The sequence below is a fragment of the Colobus angolensis genome, unplaced genomic scaffold, assembly GCF_000951035.1.
Source record: "Colobus angolensis palliatus isolate OR3802 unplaced genomic scaffold, Cang.pa_1.0 Scaffold137, whole genome shotgun sequence".
In the NCBI taxonomy this organism is placed as follows: domain Eukaryota; kingdom Metazoa; phylum Chordata; class Mammalia; order Primates; family Cercopithecidae; genus Colobus; species Colobus angolensis.
The window spans coordinates 550,898-569,812 of NW_012114455.1; the positions used below are offsets into that span (position 1 = coordinate 550,898).

General features: G+C 42.5%; 1 protein-coding gene and 1 pseudogene across 2 annotated transcripts; one reads left to right on the forward strand and one right to left on the reverse strand.

The window, feature by feature from the left end:
- Positions 1-7,362: 7,362 nt before the first annotated feature.
- On the reverse strand, positions 7,363-7,978 carry LOC105506449 (annotated as a pseudogene). Its single transcript, XR_001000924.1, has one exon. The product of XR_001000924.1 is annotated as a sorcin pseudogene (transcript).
- Positions 7,979-17,444: 9,466 nt separating this feature from the next.
- Positions 17,445-17,722, forward strand: HEPN1 (hepatocellular carcinoma, down-regulated 1). Its single transcript, XM_011934586.1, is given in 2 exon segments — positions 17,445-17,513; positions 17,516-17,722. Coding segments are annotated over 2 exon segments (276 nt in total).
- The last annotated feature ends 1,193 nt before the right edge of the window (positions 17,723-18,915 follow it).

Genomic DNA, 18,915 nt, shown 5'->3' on the forward strand with positions numbered 1-18,915 from the left:
GGTGATGTGCAGTCCCGGTGACCAGTTTAAGCAGTGCCTTCCTTCACCCCTAATTCTAGTGTTTTGTGTTTTCTAACTCCCCTTGCATAGCTTGTAAGAGGGAGAAGAGAGGAGAAGTACCAGGTGCCCTTCTGAGCAAACCTCCAGAGGAAATTTCTCTTCAATCTCCGGCTCCTGGCTTCTTTGGCTTTCTGCTCTGTGATCTCCGAAGATGCAATCTGAGACTCCTGCTGGCCAAACTGGTGGAGAAAAAGGGATAAACTCAGGTGGGATTTGGAGTCAGTTACACTGAGGTTGAGATCCTGCTTCCACTTCTTATTGGCAGAGAGATCTTGAGTACGTCACATAACCTCTCTGAGTCCCACTTCCCTCATCTGTAAAATGTCTGCATGAGGTTTACAGACAGTGGACATGGAAGTTCTCTGAAAACACTAGATAGGTGTTAGTTGTCCTTTGAGTGTTCTGGGATCCGCATGCCTGACCAACAGAGCCATAGCCAATACCAGCTACCCCTTGATACTCTTTGTGGATTTGAGACTCACACTTTTTGCCTTCTTGTTTTTTCCCCTTCTTTCCTTGAGTCTGCTTGGTCTCAATCTATAAATTCTCATGTTTGTTCCAAGATGCCAACAGCTGGAGGGAAATTGAGTCAAGAGAGAAGACAGTAATGACTTCCTCTTAGCTGGCTGGAAAACTCGCCCTAAGGCCACTTTACTCTACAACTTCTATTCCCTAGTTTCTGGTCCCATCAACATCATGGGTAATTTTAGGTGCCTGGAACCTAAAATCACATTGAATACTCTCAACCCTACATTTTCACAACTTTCTCAACACCAGTGACTATGGCTCATACTACATTTTCTCAACTTTCTCGACACCAATGACTATGGGTCACACCTAGCTTAAACATTGCCCAGTTGGAGATTTCAAGGAGTGCTGACATCAATATTTAATCATTTTCTCACATGTCCAGGAAGAAGGGGAGATCAGTTACTGTTCTTTGTGTTCACCCTGTCAATGCCCTCCAGTCAAAGACCATCAGGAACATACCTATTGTTGAACAAGTTGATTTACTCCTTGTAGCTTGAGAGAGTGCATGCCATGGAGAACTATGGAATGTCTCAGTAAGAATGCTGTTAGAAAGAACCTATTCTAGGATTTGGGCTTTGATTGGGTGATTTCAAGGAAAGTCCAGGGAAGTGAGGCTTCACTCAAAATTGGGTGCTGTTGGGAAGAAAGGACATGCAATGATTCTTTGCAGAGGAGTGTCTTTGTATAGTATACCAAGTGGCTCTTTTTCTTGTATATGTGGTATATTAAGTGGTTCTTTTTCTTCTTTTTCTATTATAAACAGTGCTGCTCTGAATCTTTATTTTATATGTCCCCTAGTATAACTATTTAAGAGTTTCTCTAGAAAATAAACCTAGGAGTAGAAATATCTGGGTCTTGAGGAGTACAAATATTCCACTTCAGATGAAATTAGCAGATTGTTTTCCAAGTCAATTATAACAACGTCCTTGAGCCACGTCCTCAGAGCAGTTGGTGGACTTCTTAATTTTTGTGAGTCTACTAAAAGAAATGATATTTTATAGTTGTCTAATTTGCATTGCCTGGTTAAAAAAATAATGAAGCTGAGCATCTTTTCAAGGGTTTACTCACAGTTTAGGTTTTATCTTCTGGGAAATATCTATTTCTACCTTGTGCCCACTTTTCTATTGCTTATTTGTCTTTTTCTCAATAACTCTTAGAAGTTTTTATGTATTCTGGGTAATAATTCTCTGTGGAGTAAAGATGTTTTAAAAACAAGTTTGATCTCATATTTTGTTTCTTTATGATATAACAGAAATTGTTAATTTTACTGTAAATAAATTTATTAATATTTATTTTGATGTTTAGTGTATTCTTTCTATTTTTAAAGGCAACTTCATCTACACTAAAGTAAATACATTATTCCATATTTTCTTCTAAAAGTTTAAACATTTTACATTACGATTTTTGAACTATCACTAATTGATTATTTTATATGACTTAAGTTAGGGATCTATTTTTTCAGATGATAACCTATTATCCCAGCTCTATTCATTGCTTAATCCCAGTGACCTGCTATGATTCATTCATACATCAAATGTTCATGTATACATAGCTTGTTTCATTAGCCTATTGTCTATTACTGCATGAATACCACACTTTGTCTATTACTAGAGATGTAATAAGTTTTGCTATCTGGTAGGGTGTTTCTCCTCCCTCTTTCTTTTTCAGGAGTATCTTGGCTCTTCTTCGGTCTTCTGCTTGTTAAGTTCTTTGAAAATATTGTGAAATTTTTATTGGAATTGTTTGGAATCTATAGAAAGAGCTAACATTTAAGTCTTCATATTCAGGAACATGTGTACCTCTTTTTAAATTTAGGTCTTCTACAATGTATTATAATAAAGTTTTATAAATCACAATATGTAGATTTTACACATATTTTGCTATACGTATTCTTAGCTTACTTGTTAAACATTGTGTTGCAGATTATCCATAAAGATAGCTGCAATAATCCCTACCATCCTGATGCATATCCATTTACAATGCTTTTTTCCTATCTCATGAAGAATAAAATTTATTTCCAGCCCCCTGAAGCTGGGCTAGCCTTGTGAATTGCTTTGGCCCACAGAATATAGTAGAAGTGATACCACAGAATTTTCAAGACTAAGTTTTCAAACTAATTTTGTTCTCTCATGATATAGTTTGGATGTTCATCCACTCCAAATCTCATGTTGAAGTATGTATTAGTCAGTTCTCACACTGCTATAAAGAATTGCCCAAGAGTAGATAATTTATAAAGAAAAGAGGTTTAATTGACTCACAGTTCTGCATGGCTGGGGAAGCCTCAGGAAATCATGGTGGAAAGGGAAGAGGCACATCTCACATGACAGCAGGTGAGAGAGAGCAAGTGTGTGAAAAAGGAACAGTCAGATACTTATGAAACCATCAGATCTCATGAGAACTCAGTCACTATCACGAGAACAGCATGGGGGACACGTCCCCATGATCCACTTACCTCCCACCAGTTCTCTCCCTTGATGCATGGGGATTGTGGGGATTACAATTCAAGATGAGATTTCGGTGGGGAACAAAACCTAAACATATCAAAATGTAATCCCCAGTGTCGGAGATGGAGCCTGGTGGGAGGTGTTTGGGTCATGGGGGTGGATCCCTTACAAATGGGTGGGTGCTCACGAATTCTCTCAAGATCTGGTTTTTGCAAAGTGTGTAGCACCTCTTTCCCTCTCTCTCTTGCTCACGCTCTTGCCAATGTGCTGGCTCCTCCTTCACCTTCTGTCATGGTTGTATGCTTCCTGAGGCCCTCACCAGAAGCAGATTTCTACGCCATGTTTCTTGTACAGCCTGCAGAACTGTGAGCCAATTAAACCTCTTTTCTTTATAAATTACCCAGCCTCAGGTATTTCTTTATAGCAATGCAAGAATGGCCTAACACACTCCATTTTGCCATTGGCCAAATTCTAGTCTTCCATTATAATGCTAATACAAATATTTGCCCCTGGGTTATCTCACATTTTCTTTCATTTTACTTTAGTTAGTTTAGTTTAGTTTTTTTTTTTTTTTTTTTTTTTTGAGACAGCGTCTCGTTCTGTCGTCCAGGCTGGAGTGCAGTGGTGTGTTCTTGGCTCACTGCAAGCTCCTCCTCCCGGGTTCATGCCATTCTCCTGCCTCAGCCTCCTGAGTAGCTGGGACTACAGGTGCCCACCACCATGCCTGGCTAATTTTTTGTGTTTTTTAGTAGAGACGGAGTTTCACCGTGTTAGCGAGGATGGTCTTGATCTCCTGACCTCGTGATCTGCTCACCTCGGCCTCCCAAAGTGCTGGGATTACAGGCATGAGCCACTGCGCCCGGCCACATTTTAATTTTTGTAGGTACATAGTAGGTGTACATATTTATGGGGTACATGAGATATTTTGATACAGGCAAACAATGTGTAATAATCACATCAGGTTAATGGGTATTTACCTTTTACTCATAAAAGTTTTTATCCTTTATCCAAATAATCCCTTTTAGTTATTTTAAAATGTACAATAAATTGTTGTTGACTGTAGTCACCCTGTTGTGTTATCAAATATTGGATGTTATTCATTCTGCTTGATTATATTTTTGTACCACTTAACCATCTCCACTTCCCCACCTTTACCCTACACTACCCTTCTTAGCCTCTGGTAACCATCATTCTACTGTCTATCTCCATGAATTCAATTGTTTTCATTTTTAGCTCCCACAAATAAGTGAGAATGCATGAAGTTTATTTTTCTGTGCCTGACTTATTTTACTTAACATAATCACCTCTATACTTCTATCCATGTTGTTGCGAATGACTGAATCTCATTCTTTTTTATGACTGAGTAGTATTCCCTTATGTATATGTAGTATATGTACTACATTTTCTTTATCCATGTATCTATTGATGGACACTTAGGTTGCCTCCAAATGTTGGCTATGGTTAATAGTGATGCAGTAAACATGGGAGTGCAGATATTCCTTTGATATACTGATTTCCTTTCTTTTGGAAAGGAAAGATGTATCTAGCAGTGGGATTGCTGGATCCTATGGTACTTCTATTTTTAGTTTTTTGAGGAACCTCTAAACTGTTCTTTACAGTGGTTGTACTAATTTACACTCCCACCAACAGTGTACAAGGGCTCCCTTTTCTTTACATCCTTGCCCGCATTTGTTGTTACCTGTCTTTTGGATAAAAAGCCATTTTAACTGTGGTGAGATGATATCACATTGTAGTTTTGATTTGCACTTCTCTGATGATCAGTGATGGTAATTACTTTTTCATATGCCTGTTTGCCACTTGTATGTCTTCCTCTGAGAAATGTCTAGTCAGATCTTTTGCCCAAGTTATTGAATTATTAGACATTTTTCCTGTTAAGTTGTTTGAGCTCCTTATGTATTCTAGTTATTTATCCTTTGCCAGATGGATAGTTTGCGAATATTTTCTCCCATTCTGTGGATTTTCTCTTCACTTTGATAATTGTTTCCTTTGCTGTGCAGAAGTTATTTTTAACATGATGTGATCCTATTTGTTCATTTTTGTTTCGGTTGCCTGTGCTTATGAACTATGACTCAATAAATCTTTGCCCAGCGCAATGTCCTGGAGAGTTTCCCCAATATTTTCTTGTAATAGTTTCAGTTTAAGGTCTTAGATTTAAGTGTTTAATCCATTTTAATTTTATTTTCATATATGGCGAGAAATAGCATTCTAGTTTCATTCTTCTGCACATGGATATTAGTTTTCCCAGGACCACTTATTGAAGAGACTGTCCTTTCCCCAATGTATTTTCTTGGCACCTTTGTAGAAATCAAGTTCACTGTAGATGAATGGATTTGTTTCTGGATTCTCTATTCTGTTCCATTGGTCTATGTGTCTGTTTTTATGCCAATACTATGCTATTTTAGTTACTATAGCTCTGTACTATAATTTTAAGTCAGGTAATGTGATTCCTCCAGTTTTGTTCTTTTTGTTCAGGATACCTTTGGCTGAAGAATGTCATTGATATTTTGATACAGATTGCATTGAATATGTAGATTGCTTTGGGTGGTATGAGCATTTAAACAATATTGATATTTCCAATCCACAAATATGGAATATGCTTCCTTTTTCGTGTGTCCTTTTCAATTTGTTTTATTGGTGTTTTACAGTTTTCATTATAGATATCTTTCACCTTGGTTAACTTAACTCTTAGATATCTTATTTTATTTGTAGCTATCACAAATGGGATTACTTTCTTGATTTCTTTTTCAGATTATTTGTTGTTGGCATATAGAAATGCCATTGATTTTTGTATGTTGATTTTGTATTCTGTCACTTTGCTCATTTTTTTTTTTGGTGCAGTCTTTGGGTTTGTCCAGATATCATCTGCAAACAAGAATACTTCAACTTCTTTCTTCTCAATTTGGATGACCTTTATTTCATTCCTTGTCTGATTGTTGTAGCTGGGACTTCCAGTAGTATTTTGAATAATAGTGGTGAAAGTGGGCATCCTTTTCTTGTTCCAGATTTTAGGGCAAGGGCTATCAGTTTTTCCACATCAGTATACTAGTTGTTGGTCTGTCATATGACTTTTATTGTGTTGACGTATGTTTGTTCTGCACCCAGTTTTTTTAAGGAGTTTTATTATGAAGGGATGTTGAATTTTGTCAAATGCTTTTTCAGCATCAGTTGAAATGACGATAGGGCTTTTGTTCTTCATTCTGTTGATATGATGTATCACACTGATTAACTTGCATATGTTGAAATGTCCTTGGATAAATCCCAGTTAGTTATGATTAATCATGTTTTTAACGTGTTGTTGAATTTGATTTGCTATTATTTTGTTGAGGATTTTTGCATCAATGTTCATCATGGATATTGGCCTATAGGGTTGTGATCTTTTTTTTTTTTTTTTTTTGCATTTTTGCATTTTTGTTGGATTTTGGTATCAGGGTGATACTGGCCTGGTAGGATGAGTTTGGAAGTATTCCCTCCTCCATTTTTGAGAACAGTTTGAGTAGGATTAGTATTTGTTCTTCTTTAAATATTTAGTAAAATTCAGCAGTGAAGCCATTGGATCCTGGGCTTTTCTTCATGGGAAATGTTTCATTACAGCTTCAATCTTGTTACTTTTTTTTTTTTTTTTTTTTCCAGACAGGTTCTCGCTCTGTTGCCCAGGCTAGAATGCGGTGGTGCCATCACAGCTCACGGCAACTTTTACCTCCTGGGCTCAAGTGATCCTCCCACCTACCCACCTCAGCCTCCTGAGTTGCTGGGATCACAAGTGCACCACCATGCCTGGCTAATTTTTGTATATTTTTTACAGACAGGGTTTTGGCATGTTGTCTAGGCTGGTGTCAAACACCTGGGCTCAAGCAATCCTGCCACAGCCTCCCAAAGTGCTGGGACTACAGGTGTGCGCCACTATGTCTGGCTTTGTTACTTGTTGTTCTGTTCAGGCCTTGGATTTCTTCATGGTTCAATCTTGGTAAGTTTTATGTTCCTAAAAATTTATCCATTTCTTTTAGGTTCCCAATTTATAGGCATATAGTTGTTCACAGTAGCCAGTAATGATACTTTGAATTTCTACAGTAATGATCCTTTGAATTGTCATGTCTCTTTTTTTCATCTCTAATTTTATTTGAGTCTTCTTTTTTTGTTAGTCTGGCCAGAGATTTGTCAATTTCATTTATCTTTTCAAAAAACAAACATTCTGTTTCATTGATCTTTTGTATAGTTTGTTTTCTTTCAATTTCAGTTATTTCTGCTTTGATCTTTATTACTTCTTTTTTCCTACTAATTTTGGGTTTTGTTTTTGCTTTTCTAATTCTTTTTTTTTTAAAGTTCCAAAGAATTTATTATCAAAATTAAAAACAAAACTTCAGTTTTACATAAAGTAATAAACTTTACAACAGCTGTTGAAAGTCGTGATGTAAGTTTACACATACTACCGAAGGCAAAGAGGACAAGCAAAGGAGGATATTCCATTTGGAATGTCGATTACATTCATGCAGCTTCCTCTTGATTTAAACGCTCATGACACATTGAATGAAATCATCATATGGGAAATTCACAACACCTTGCTGAGCAGTATCCCATCTTCGAAAGCTGTCTGTAAGAGCCCTCAGTTTGACGCAGCAGGCAATGTAGTCATCGAAGGTGATCTTTCCATTGGTGCTGTATCGTTTTGCAATTGAATTCACAGCCTGGGGACTCAACCTAAATCGTTTGTATCCTCCAGCAATGCCAGACTGTGTCAGACATCTCTGCAATTCATCAGCATCTATCTGACCATCCTGTCCAGCTACAGCAGCAAAGTAACCATACAGCGGATCCTGAGTTTGTCCGGGAAACGCAGGTCCTCCGGGAGCCCCTCCATACCCGCCTGGGTAGTACCCGCCGCCGGCGCCAGGATGCCCTGGGTACGCCATGGTGCAGACTGCGCCGCCGCCTCCCTGGCTCTCGCTTTTCTAATTCTTTACGATGAATCATTAGGTTGTTTATTTGAACTTATTTTACTTTTTGATGTAGATGCTTATAGCTATAAACTTTCCACTTAGGGCTGCTTCTGCTGTATCCCATAGGTTTTGGTATGATGTGTTTCCATTATTGATTGTTGAGAGAAATTTTAAAATTTCCTTCTTAATTTCTTCATTGACCCACTGGTCATTCAAGAGCATATTGTTTAATTTCAATGTGTTTGTATAGTTTTCAAAATTCCTCTTGCTATTAATTTCTAGTTTTATTCCATTGTGGTCAAAGAAGACATTTGATGTTATTTCAATGCTTTTGAATTTTTAAGACTTGTTTTGTGGCTTAACATAGGGTATATCCTTGAGAATGATCTTTGTGCTGAGGAGAAGGGTGTGTATTCTGTAGTCATTGGATAAAATGTTCTGTAAATATTCTGTTAGGTCCATTTGGTCTATAGTGCAGATTAAGTCCAATGTTTTCTTTTGGATTTTCTGTCTGGGAGATCTGTCCAGTTCTGAAAGTGAGGTGTTAAAGTCTATGGCTTTTATTTTCTATATCTTTCTTTAGCTCTAACAATATTTGCTGTATATATTTGGGTGCTCTAATGTTGGTTGCAAATATACTTAGAGTTGTTATGTCCTCTTGCTAAATTGAAACGTTATCATTATATAGTGACCGTATTGGTCAGGGTTCTCGAGAGAGACACAACTAATAGGATATATCTATATAGTATGTATAGATGTATATATATATGTGTGTGTATATGTATATATATGTGTGTATATATATGGGATATATGTGTGTGTGTGTGTGTGTATATATATATATTTAATTATTTATACGGGAGCTTGTTGAGGAGTATTAATTCACACAATCTCAAGGTCCCAAAATAGGCCATCTGCAAGCTGAGGAGCAAGGAAGCCAGTCTGAGTCCCAAAGCTGAAGAACCTGGAGTCTGATGTTCTAGGGCAGGAAGCATCCAACACGGGAGAAAGATGTAGGCTGGGAGGCTAAGCCAGTCTAGTTTATCCACGTTCTTCTGCCTGGTTTTTATTCTGGTCATGCTAGCAGTTGATTAGACTGTGCTCACCCAGATTAAGAGTGGGTCTGCCTTTCCCAGCCCTCTGACTCAAATATTAATCTCCTTTGGCAACACCCTCACATAAACACCCAGGAACAATACTTTGCATCCTTCAAGCCAATCAAATTGACACTCGGTAATAACCATCACAAGTCCACCCCTTGTCAACTTGAATCCCTGTGCATCTCCTGATATCACATATAATCTTCAAATAAAGACAATAATAAGGTCATAATTACGCCTAACGTAATACAACGGTCAGTTGTCCAACCGGAAATGCACCAATCCCCAACCCAAATGCTATTACATAAAGTTAACAACACTTAAATGCTGATATGAAGCCAATACATTTTATGTCACATGATTTTTAAAAAAGGAAATAAAATGAAGATGTTTTCTTAGTACAAGTGTATACATGCACAAACATGTTTTTAACAAAAGAAGTACATGACAATTATAGTCCTTGTTTCTGCAGCTGGTCATATGGTCCTAGCTGGTATTGATGACTGTCTTCTACTACCATTTTGTATTCCCTTTGCCTTCAACAAGCACCTCAGCAGGTTGTGGTTTTTTCCTGACGGGGTGACCCAAACCTTCATTCCTGAAGGGTCTGGGCCATTTGTAGTCCTGCCTGGATCAGGCTGTTGTAGTTTCCCATTGACCTTAATCACAGGGCATGGTAATACTAAGAGATGCCCTACTGGATCTCCTGTATCCTACGCATACTCTTCCTTACCTCCATTGTGGAGTAGTAGACATATTTCATCTTGAAAGTCGGGGTCAATCTCCCCAATCAAAACTGTAACTCCCTTCTCCTTCTCACCCTGTTGGCTTAAAGGTAGGAGGAGCCCAAAGTGTCCAGGTGGTGATCTTAACTTCCAGTTTAATGAAATCATTGTTGTGTCTCCTGGTGGCAGCGTTCCTCCTTCTGGAACTAAGACCTCTAAGCCAGCAGAACATAATGTCATGGGAACAGGAAGTAAAATTTTGCTAGTGGGTCATTAGGGGTAATGGTGAGTGGTGCCACTTCTGCTTCCACCCCTGATTCCTGGACCCATTAATCCTGGCTATGGGAGAAACAGTACCATATATTGGACACTGATTCAGAACATACACAGTTTTCTGGAGAACTTTGCCCCAGTCCTGCAAAGTATTGTCACCTAGTTGGCGTTGTAATTGTGACTTCAAAAGGCCATTCCATTGTTCTAGCAATCCAGCTGCTTCAGGATGATGGGGAACATGGTAAGATTAGTGATTTCCATGAAGATGAGCCCAGTGCTGCACTTCTTTAGACATAAAGTGAGTGCCTTGGTCAGAGGCAATGCTATGTGGAATACCATGACAGTAGATAAGGCATTCCATGAGTCCATGGACAGTAGTCTTGGCAGAGGCATTGCATGCAGGATAGGTGAACCCATATACAGAATAAGTGTCTATTCCAGTGAGGACAAACTGCTGCCTGTTCCATGATGGGAAAGGTCCAACATCATCAACCTTCCACCAGGTAGCTGCCTGATCACCCTGAGGAATGGTGCCATATCAAGGTCTCAGTGTTGGTCTCCGCTGCTGGCAAATTGGGCACTCAGCAGTGGTTGTAGCCAGGTCAGCCTTGGTGAGTGGAAGTCCATGTTACTGAGCCCAGGCGTAATCTCCATCCCTGCCACCATGGCTACTTTGTTCATGGGCCCATTGGGTGATGATGGGTGGCTGGGGAAAGAGGGTGAGTGGTGTCCACAGAATGGGTTATCCTATCCACTTGATTATTAAAATCTAACTCTGCTGAGTTCACTTGTTGGTGAGCATTCAAATGGGATACAAATATCTTCACAGTTTTTGACCTCTCTGAGAGGTCCATCCACATACTTCTTCCCCAAAATTCTTTGTCACTGATTTCCCAATCATGCTTCTTCCAAGTCCCTAACCATACAGCCAAACCACTGGCCACAGCCCATGAATCAGTATATATTTGCACATCTGGCCATTTCTCCTTCCATGCAAAGTGCACAACCACGTGCACTCCTCGAAGTTCTGCCCACTGGGAAGATTTCCCCTAACTGCTATCCTTCAGGGATGTCCTGGAAAGGGGCTTTAGTGCTGCAGGTGTCCACTTTCGGGTGGTGCCTGCGTATTATGCAGAACCATCTGTGAACCAGGCCCTAGTCTTCTCTTCTTCTGTCAACTGATGATAGGGAACTCCACATGAGGCCTTCAGAGCAGGCTAGGGAAGAGGAGGCAGCATAGCAGGAGAGGAGACCATGGGCATTTGAGCCACTTCATGCAACTTACTTGTGCCTTCAGGACCTGCTTGAGCTTGATCACGTATGTACCACTTCCATTTGATTTTGGAATACTGCTGTGCATGACCCACTTTATGGCTAGATGGGTTAGAAAGCACCCAGTTCATGATAGGCAGTTCAGGTCGCATGGTGACTTAATGACCCATAGTCAAATGTTCAGTTTCCACCAAAGCCCAGTAACAGGCCAAGACTCAAAAGAAGAGTCATCTTCAGAAGATGGCAGGGTCTTGCTCCAAAATCCTAGAGGCCCCTGCTGTGATTCACCTATGGGGGCCTGTCAAAGGTTCCAAACAACATCTTTATTTGCCACTGACATCTCAAGCACCACTGGATCTGCTGGGCCACATGGCCCAAGTGGCAGAGCAGCTTGCACAGCCTGGATGTGTTGTTCTGGACCCCACTCAAAACTGGTAGCCTTTGGGTTACTTGTTAAATGGGCCAAGGTAACTCACCCAAATGAGAAATGTGCTGCCTCCAAAATCCAAATAGGCCCACTAGGCATTGTGCCTCTTTCTTGGTTGTAGAAGGGGCCAAATTCCGCAATTTATCCTTCACCTTAGAGGGAATATCTCGACAGGTGCCACACCACAGGGCCTCTAGAAATTTTACTGAGGTAGATGGTCCCTGAATTTTAATCAGATTTATTTCCCATCCTCTGGCCTGCAAATGTTTCACCAATAAGTCCAGTGTGTTTGCTACTTTTCACTCACTGGATCCAGTCAGTATAATGTCATGAATGTAATGGACCAGTGTGATATCTTGTGGAAGGGAAGATCAATCAAGGTCTCTTTGATCAAGATTATGACACAAAGCCAGAGAGCTGATATACCCCTGAGGTAGGACAGTAAAGATGTATTGCTGGCCTTGTCAGCTTAAGACAAATTGCTTCTGGTGGGCCTTATGGACAGGAATGGAGAAAAAGGCATTTGCCAAGTCAATGGCTGCATACCAGGTACCAGGAAATGTGTTAATTTGCTCAAGCAATGAAACCACACCTGGTAAAGCAGCTACAATTGGAGTCACCACTTGGTCAAGCTTATGATAATCCACTGTCATTCTCCAAGATCCATCCGTCTTCTACACAGCCAAATAGGAGAGTTGAATGGGAATGCAATGGGAGTCACCACCCTGCATCTTTCAAGTCCTTGATGGTGGCACTAATCTCCACAATTCATCCAGCGATGCAATATTGTTTTTGATTTACTATTTTTCCAGGTAGAGGCAGCTCTAATGGCTTCCAATGGGCCTTTCCCACCATAATAACCCTCACCCTAACAGTCAGGAAGCCAATGTGGGGGTTCTGCCGATATGTCTGTGCCGATTATTGATTCTGGCACTGGGGAAATGACCACAGGATGAGTTCGGGAACCCACTGGACCCACTGTAAGTCAAACCTGAGCTAAAATTCCATTAATTACCTGAACTCCACAAACCTCCACTTTAACTGGAGGACGACGATGACGTTTTGGGTCCCCTGGATTCAGTGTCAGCTCAGAGCCAGTATCCAGTAGTCCCCAAAATGTCTGATCATCTTTCTTTCCCCAGTGCACAGTTACCCTGGTAAAAGGCCGGAGTTCTCCTTGGGGAAGGATGGGAGACAGATCCACTGCATAAATTGTTGGTAGCATAGTGGGGTCCTCTGCTCCCCTTCATTTAAGGGGTTCTGGGTCTATAAACTGGCTCCAGTCTGGATATTGACTGAGGGGCCATGATTCTCTGTTTTCATATTTAAAATTAGTCTTTTGTCCACTTGACCTGGAATTTTTCTGCTTATATAAATTAAGTAGGAATGCAGTAGGATTCCTATCAATTTCACTTCCAAAAGCACGGTGATTAATTAGCCAATGCCAGAGCTCTGCATAAGTCAAATGATTCTGATTGCTGCTTTGCCTTTGCTGTCCATTATGGTAGCTATGCCCACCATTATTTCAATCTCTTTGTTAAATTTATCTGATAGGATTCTGAATTCCTGTGTTCTCTTGAAATTTCTTGAGTTTCCTCAAAAAAGCCATTTTGAATTATCTGTCTGAAAGGTCACACGTCTCTCTGTCTCTGGGATTAGTCATTGGTGACTTATTTAGTTCATTTGATGAGGTCATATTTCCTGAATGGTCTTGATGCTTGTGGATGTTCATTGGTGTCTGGGTTTGTTTGCACCCTTCCTTCCTGGGAAGGCTTTCCAGGTATTCAAAGGAACTTGGGTTTTTGGTGACTGCAGCTGTATCTGCATTAGGGGGCACCCCAAGTCCAGTAACACTGTGGCTCCTGCAGACTTGAAGAGATACCACCCTATGGTCTTAGATAAGATCTAGAAGAATTCTCTGGATTATCAGACATAGACTCTTATTCTCTTCCTTTTCTTTCTCCAAAACAGAGTCACTCTCTTTCTCCTCTCTCTCTCTCTCTGCCCCTCTTCTCTCTCTCTCTGTGTGCTGAGCTGCCTGGAGCTAGAAGAAGGGTGACACATGTACCCCTGTGGCCACCACAACTGAGACTGTGCTGGGTCAGACCCGAAGCCAGCACAGCACCAGGTGTCACCAAAGACCTGGTGACCACTGTCTGGCTACCAGCTATGTTCGCTCAAGGCCCTAAGGCTCTAGAGTCAGCAGGTGGCAACGCCAGCCAGGCTTGTATCCATTACTTCAGAGTGCCAAGTTTCCAACAGTCCTGGGCAGGTCCAGGGATGCCATCTGGGAGCCAGGGCCTGGGGTGAGAAACTTTAGGAATCTATCTGGTGCTCTATTCTACTGCAGCTGAGCTGGTACCCAAGCCCAAGGCAATGTCTTTCTCATTCTTCCCTCTCCTTTCCTCAAGCAGTGTTGCCTCTCCCCTTGGCCACCACTGCCCCAGGCCCGCGGTGAATACCGCCTGGCTACTGCTGATGTTCATTCAAGGATCAAGGGCTCTTGAGTCAGCTTATGAATGTTGCCAAGCACAGGACTCTCCTTTCAAGGCAGTGGACTCCACTATGGCCACTAGGGCAGGTCCAGAAATGCCATCCAAGAGCCAAACCCTGGAATTGGGGACCCCAAGAGCCCACTTGGTTCTCTACTCCACTGAGGCCACACTGGTACCTAAGCCGCAAGACAAAGTCCCCTTTATCCTTCCTTCTATTTCTCTCAAGCAGAAGGAGCCCCTTCCCATAGCCACTGCAGCTGGAAAGGTGTTTGGTGACATCTGAAGTCAACATGTCTCTTAGTCTCACCCAAGGCCAATGGCAAGTATTTCCTGCAAATTATTGAGGGTCCCTGGCCTCTAGAGTGAGCAGGTGATGAATGCTGCCAGGACTGGGTCATTCCCTTCAAAGCAATGGGTTTCCTTCTGGCTCAGAGTGTCTAGAAATGTTGTCTGGGAACTAGGGCCTGAAATGGGGGACTCAGGACTCTGTCTTATGTACTATCCCACTGTGGCTGAGCTGATATCCAAGTTGTAATACACAGTCCTGTTTACTCTTCCTGCTCCTCTCCTCAAGCCACAGAAAGGAGTCTCTTTCAAAGCTGCAAGCTGTGATGCCTGTGTTGGCAGAGGGATGATGCAAGCACTCCCTTGGCTGCACCAGCTGGTGTCTCACTAGATCATATGCCCCCCAAGTCCACTGGCTTCAAGCCCAGCACAACATCAGGAGTTCCCCCTAGAACTGCAGTCCTTGTGACCTAGACAGACTTTTAAAAGTTTCTTTAGGACCCCAGAGCACTTCAACCTATGGTCGTGAATCTTTTTGGAACTCAGGTTCCAACCATTGGGATGTGTAATTCCTCTCTGGCAAGGGCTGGTCTAAATGCTCCCTCCGTGAGTGCTGGCTGAGTTCTGCCTGGTGTTGTATCTTGCTGTGACAGAGCAGCACTGGGTTTCAAAGCAAAGCCCCACAATGACTGCACTATTCCTCCCGCAAGTGCAGAGATTCTCTCTCTGTTCCATGTGGCAGCTGCTGGGTGATGAGGGAGGGGTGGTGTCAGCAATTCAAGACTGCTTTTCTTACCTTTATCACCTCTTTCAGTGATATGAAGTTAAAACCAGGCACTGTGATCACTCATTGGATTTTTGGTGTTATGAGGGTGCTTTTTTTGTGCAGATAGTTGTTCAATCTGGTGTTTTTGCAGGGAAGACAATCAGTGGAGGCTTCTATTCAGCCATCTTGCTTCACCTCCCTTGGTAATCTCACATTTAATGAGTGCTAAGTACTTTGAGCTCACTGTGCTTTTAAATTTTGTTTTACTTCTGGCTGCTTAAAAATTTCCCCCATCTCTGGCTGGGTGCCGTGACTCACGCCTGTAATCCCAGCACTTTGGAAGGCTGAGGTGGGCGGATCATGAGGTCAGGAGTTTGAGATCAGCCGGGCCAACATAGTGAAATCCTGTCTCTACCAAAAATACAAAAATTAGCCGGACATGGTGGCATGTGCCTGTAGTCCCGGCTACTTGGGAGGCTGAGGCAGGAGAATCACTTGAACCGGAAGGCAGAGGTTGCAGTGAGCCTAGACTGCGCCATTGCACTCCAGCCTGGGTGACAAGAGTGAGACTCCATCTGAAAAAAAAAAAAAATTCCCCCATCTCTTGAAGCCAGCAATGCAAAACAAATATCATTTAAGCAGGACCCAGTTGTTTTGAAACAGGAAGACCTCTCAAACATCTAGTCTCAAGTATTTAGCAGAGAAGTTCCACATATCACTTTTTACCTATTGCAATCTGGCTTTAACCCCCACTACATGTCTGAAACTACTTATGCCAAGTCACTCAATGTTTTAATTGTTGCCAAATTTAACATGCACTTTTAATTTATTTTCATATGTAAGCCCCCTGCCCATGCAGTCCCGAATGCTCCCTTTTTCTTGAAACTCTTTTGTTCTTTTGATTGTGTGATATAGTTATCTCCTATATATTTTCCTATCTTACTGGCTATGCCTTTTTAGCCTTCTTGGGGAGGTCCTTTTAATCTTTCTACACATACTGATGTCCTCAGAAATCTATCTGCAGCTTTCTTCACCTTCTACTTTGTATACTTTCCTGAAATAATTTCATCAACTGCTAGGCTCAGTATGCTGAATTCCCCCCCATCATGTCTTGCACTTCCAAGCTTTTATACATGCTTCTCCCTCTGCTTGGAGTGTGTCCTCTCATACTTTTGAAAACCAGATTAACAAGTCTTTCTAAGAAAGACTCAACTCAGGCCTGTTCTTCTCCAAGATGCCTTTGCTGACATCTAATCTACATGCTCCCAGAGCACCTTGTATCTACCTCTGCCATTGTATTTTACACACTATATTGTAATCATCTGTTTACTGATTTGTCTTCCTGACATAGTTATGCTGTATCAGCAGTGTCTAGCACAGGGCCTAGTCCATAGTAGATAAACAAATGTCTGTTGAATAAATAAAAGAACACCTGAATAAGCAAATGAATGAATGGGTAAGTGATTCTGGAATAGACAATTTGGGGTTTGGAAAGAGGGTAAAGGATGTGAAAGAAAAGCAGAAGAAAAAACGGGAAATGACTGGTATATTTAAGCAGCTTGTTTTGTTACCCTTGTTTACGTGGAATAAAGTTGTCATTTCATTTCATCAAAAGTTTATTGAGCATCCAGTATGTGCTAGGCACTCTGCTGGATGCTAGTAATACAAAGATGAAGATGAAAACAACACAAAAACAAACAAACAAACAAACCCCAATTCCTTACTAACCCCTCCCCACCCCCAATTTAAGGCAGATTTGGCTTAAGCCTGGGAAGCTGGCCCCTCAGGGATTCAGCACCAGGTATGGCATGCTCTCATCTCACCCTAACCTTCACCTGTGTATCTCAAGGCTGACCAGCAGGTCCTCCTTCTCCAAGTCCTGCTTCCACCTCTTCCTGAGAAACTTTCCCCTACATTCATTATCTCATTATGGATGAGGCACCTGGGAAGTTTAGGGACACTGCGAAGGCACACCTGCTCAAATGAGCCTGGGGAAGTGCCGAGGGACAGGGAGCTGAGACAGGCATGCTGTTGGGGTAACAGCAGAGGGGGCAAACTAGAAATGTCAGTGCCTTTGGGGCTGAGACAAAACTTGACCTGGTGTGTAGGTGATGGGTAATGGGGGCCTTGGAATAGCTCCATGGGATGATGGAGAATCAGAGCTGGAGTTTAGGAGGTTGGGAATGGGCCAGGGATGCAAGGACCCTTGGAGGCATTAAGGAGGAGGGGATGGAACACACAGAGGGCCTCCTTCTCTTTCAGATTTGTAACTGCATTCTCTCTTGACACAGTAGATTACTGCCACTTCTATGAACTGTTCAATAGGTGGTGGCATGGGCATGTCCTGGCTACACAGCGGCCCAGTCTCTTTATTTTGATGTTAGTGTGATTAGGGAGTCTGCCCTTGTTCTGTGCCCTGGGACCCAAGCATGTGGGAGCAGGGCAGACGGGTGGCAGGAGGCCAGGGGTTGGATCATGTTCCCCTGAAATGCTGGGAAGCAATAAGCCTCCTCCCTCTCCCCCCCACCATTTTTCTGGAGATTAGGACTTATTCTCACAGCTGGAGGAAGCTCAGCAACTTTCCTGAGGACAATGATTGTTTGAAAGGCTTGTTTTGCAAGGAAGCCAGGACGAATGTATGAGTTAGATGAGCTAAAACAGTTCCTCACTTGGTCTAGTTTTCTGGGCCAGGGGAGTAAGTGGAATTCACTTCTCTATACGAATAAGCCCATCCATCTCTTCTGTTCATGAACAGAGACAGAAAGAATGCTTGGCATGACATGCCTCTGACGGAGGCTCTGGGAGGAGGCCAAGCTGGCAGGTTCGGGTTCTTTGCCTTTGCTAGGGCCTAGGTCAGAGGGAAAAGAAATGTACTTGCACCCTTCCCTCACCACCTCGTAGGTCCCCAGGTACCAGGTGCCCAGGGAAGAAGGCCTTCACAATGATCCCCCAGCTCAGAACAGCCCCTGCACACCCAGTAACCGGCATCTGGCTTCTCCTTAGCTTCGTGCAGCTGTGGATTTTGGGGAAGTGGCCTTTAATCTGCGCTTGCCAAAAAAAAAAAAAGTGCCCCAGCGCTCAGGCATTTGTTCAGTGGGAAGGGTGGCGGGTGGGAAACAACACACTCCCTGGGAAGAGCACAGGATAGTCACGGGTGGCTTAGGTTACTGATGTTAGTTTCCATAAAACCCTTTTGGGTGTTGGGCCAGAAATTTAATAATCTATGTGGTCCTAAGAGGGCACAACCTATACCAAGTGAGAACACAGCCTGTAAACCGGAAGGAAGTGCTCACCGGTTTCACCACCTCAACACTGTGGCCTCCGCGCACCCGCCTCCGTCTGCGCATGCTCATACACGTCCACACCCGAGACACCAGCGCCCCTCCAGGACCTCCCCTAACCCCTAGCGCGCCGCGCCCCGGCTTCCCAGCCCCAGCCCTACCCCCGGGCCGCTGGCCGCAGACCGCGGGCGCCTCTTAGGGGGTCCCGAGGCGGCTCAGGCGCTGATCTCCACCGGGCCGGCCTCGTCTTGCTCGCGGATTATGTGCACCCGAGACACCAGCGCCCCTCCAGGACCTCCCC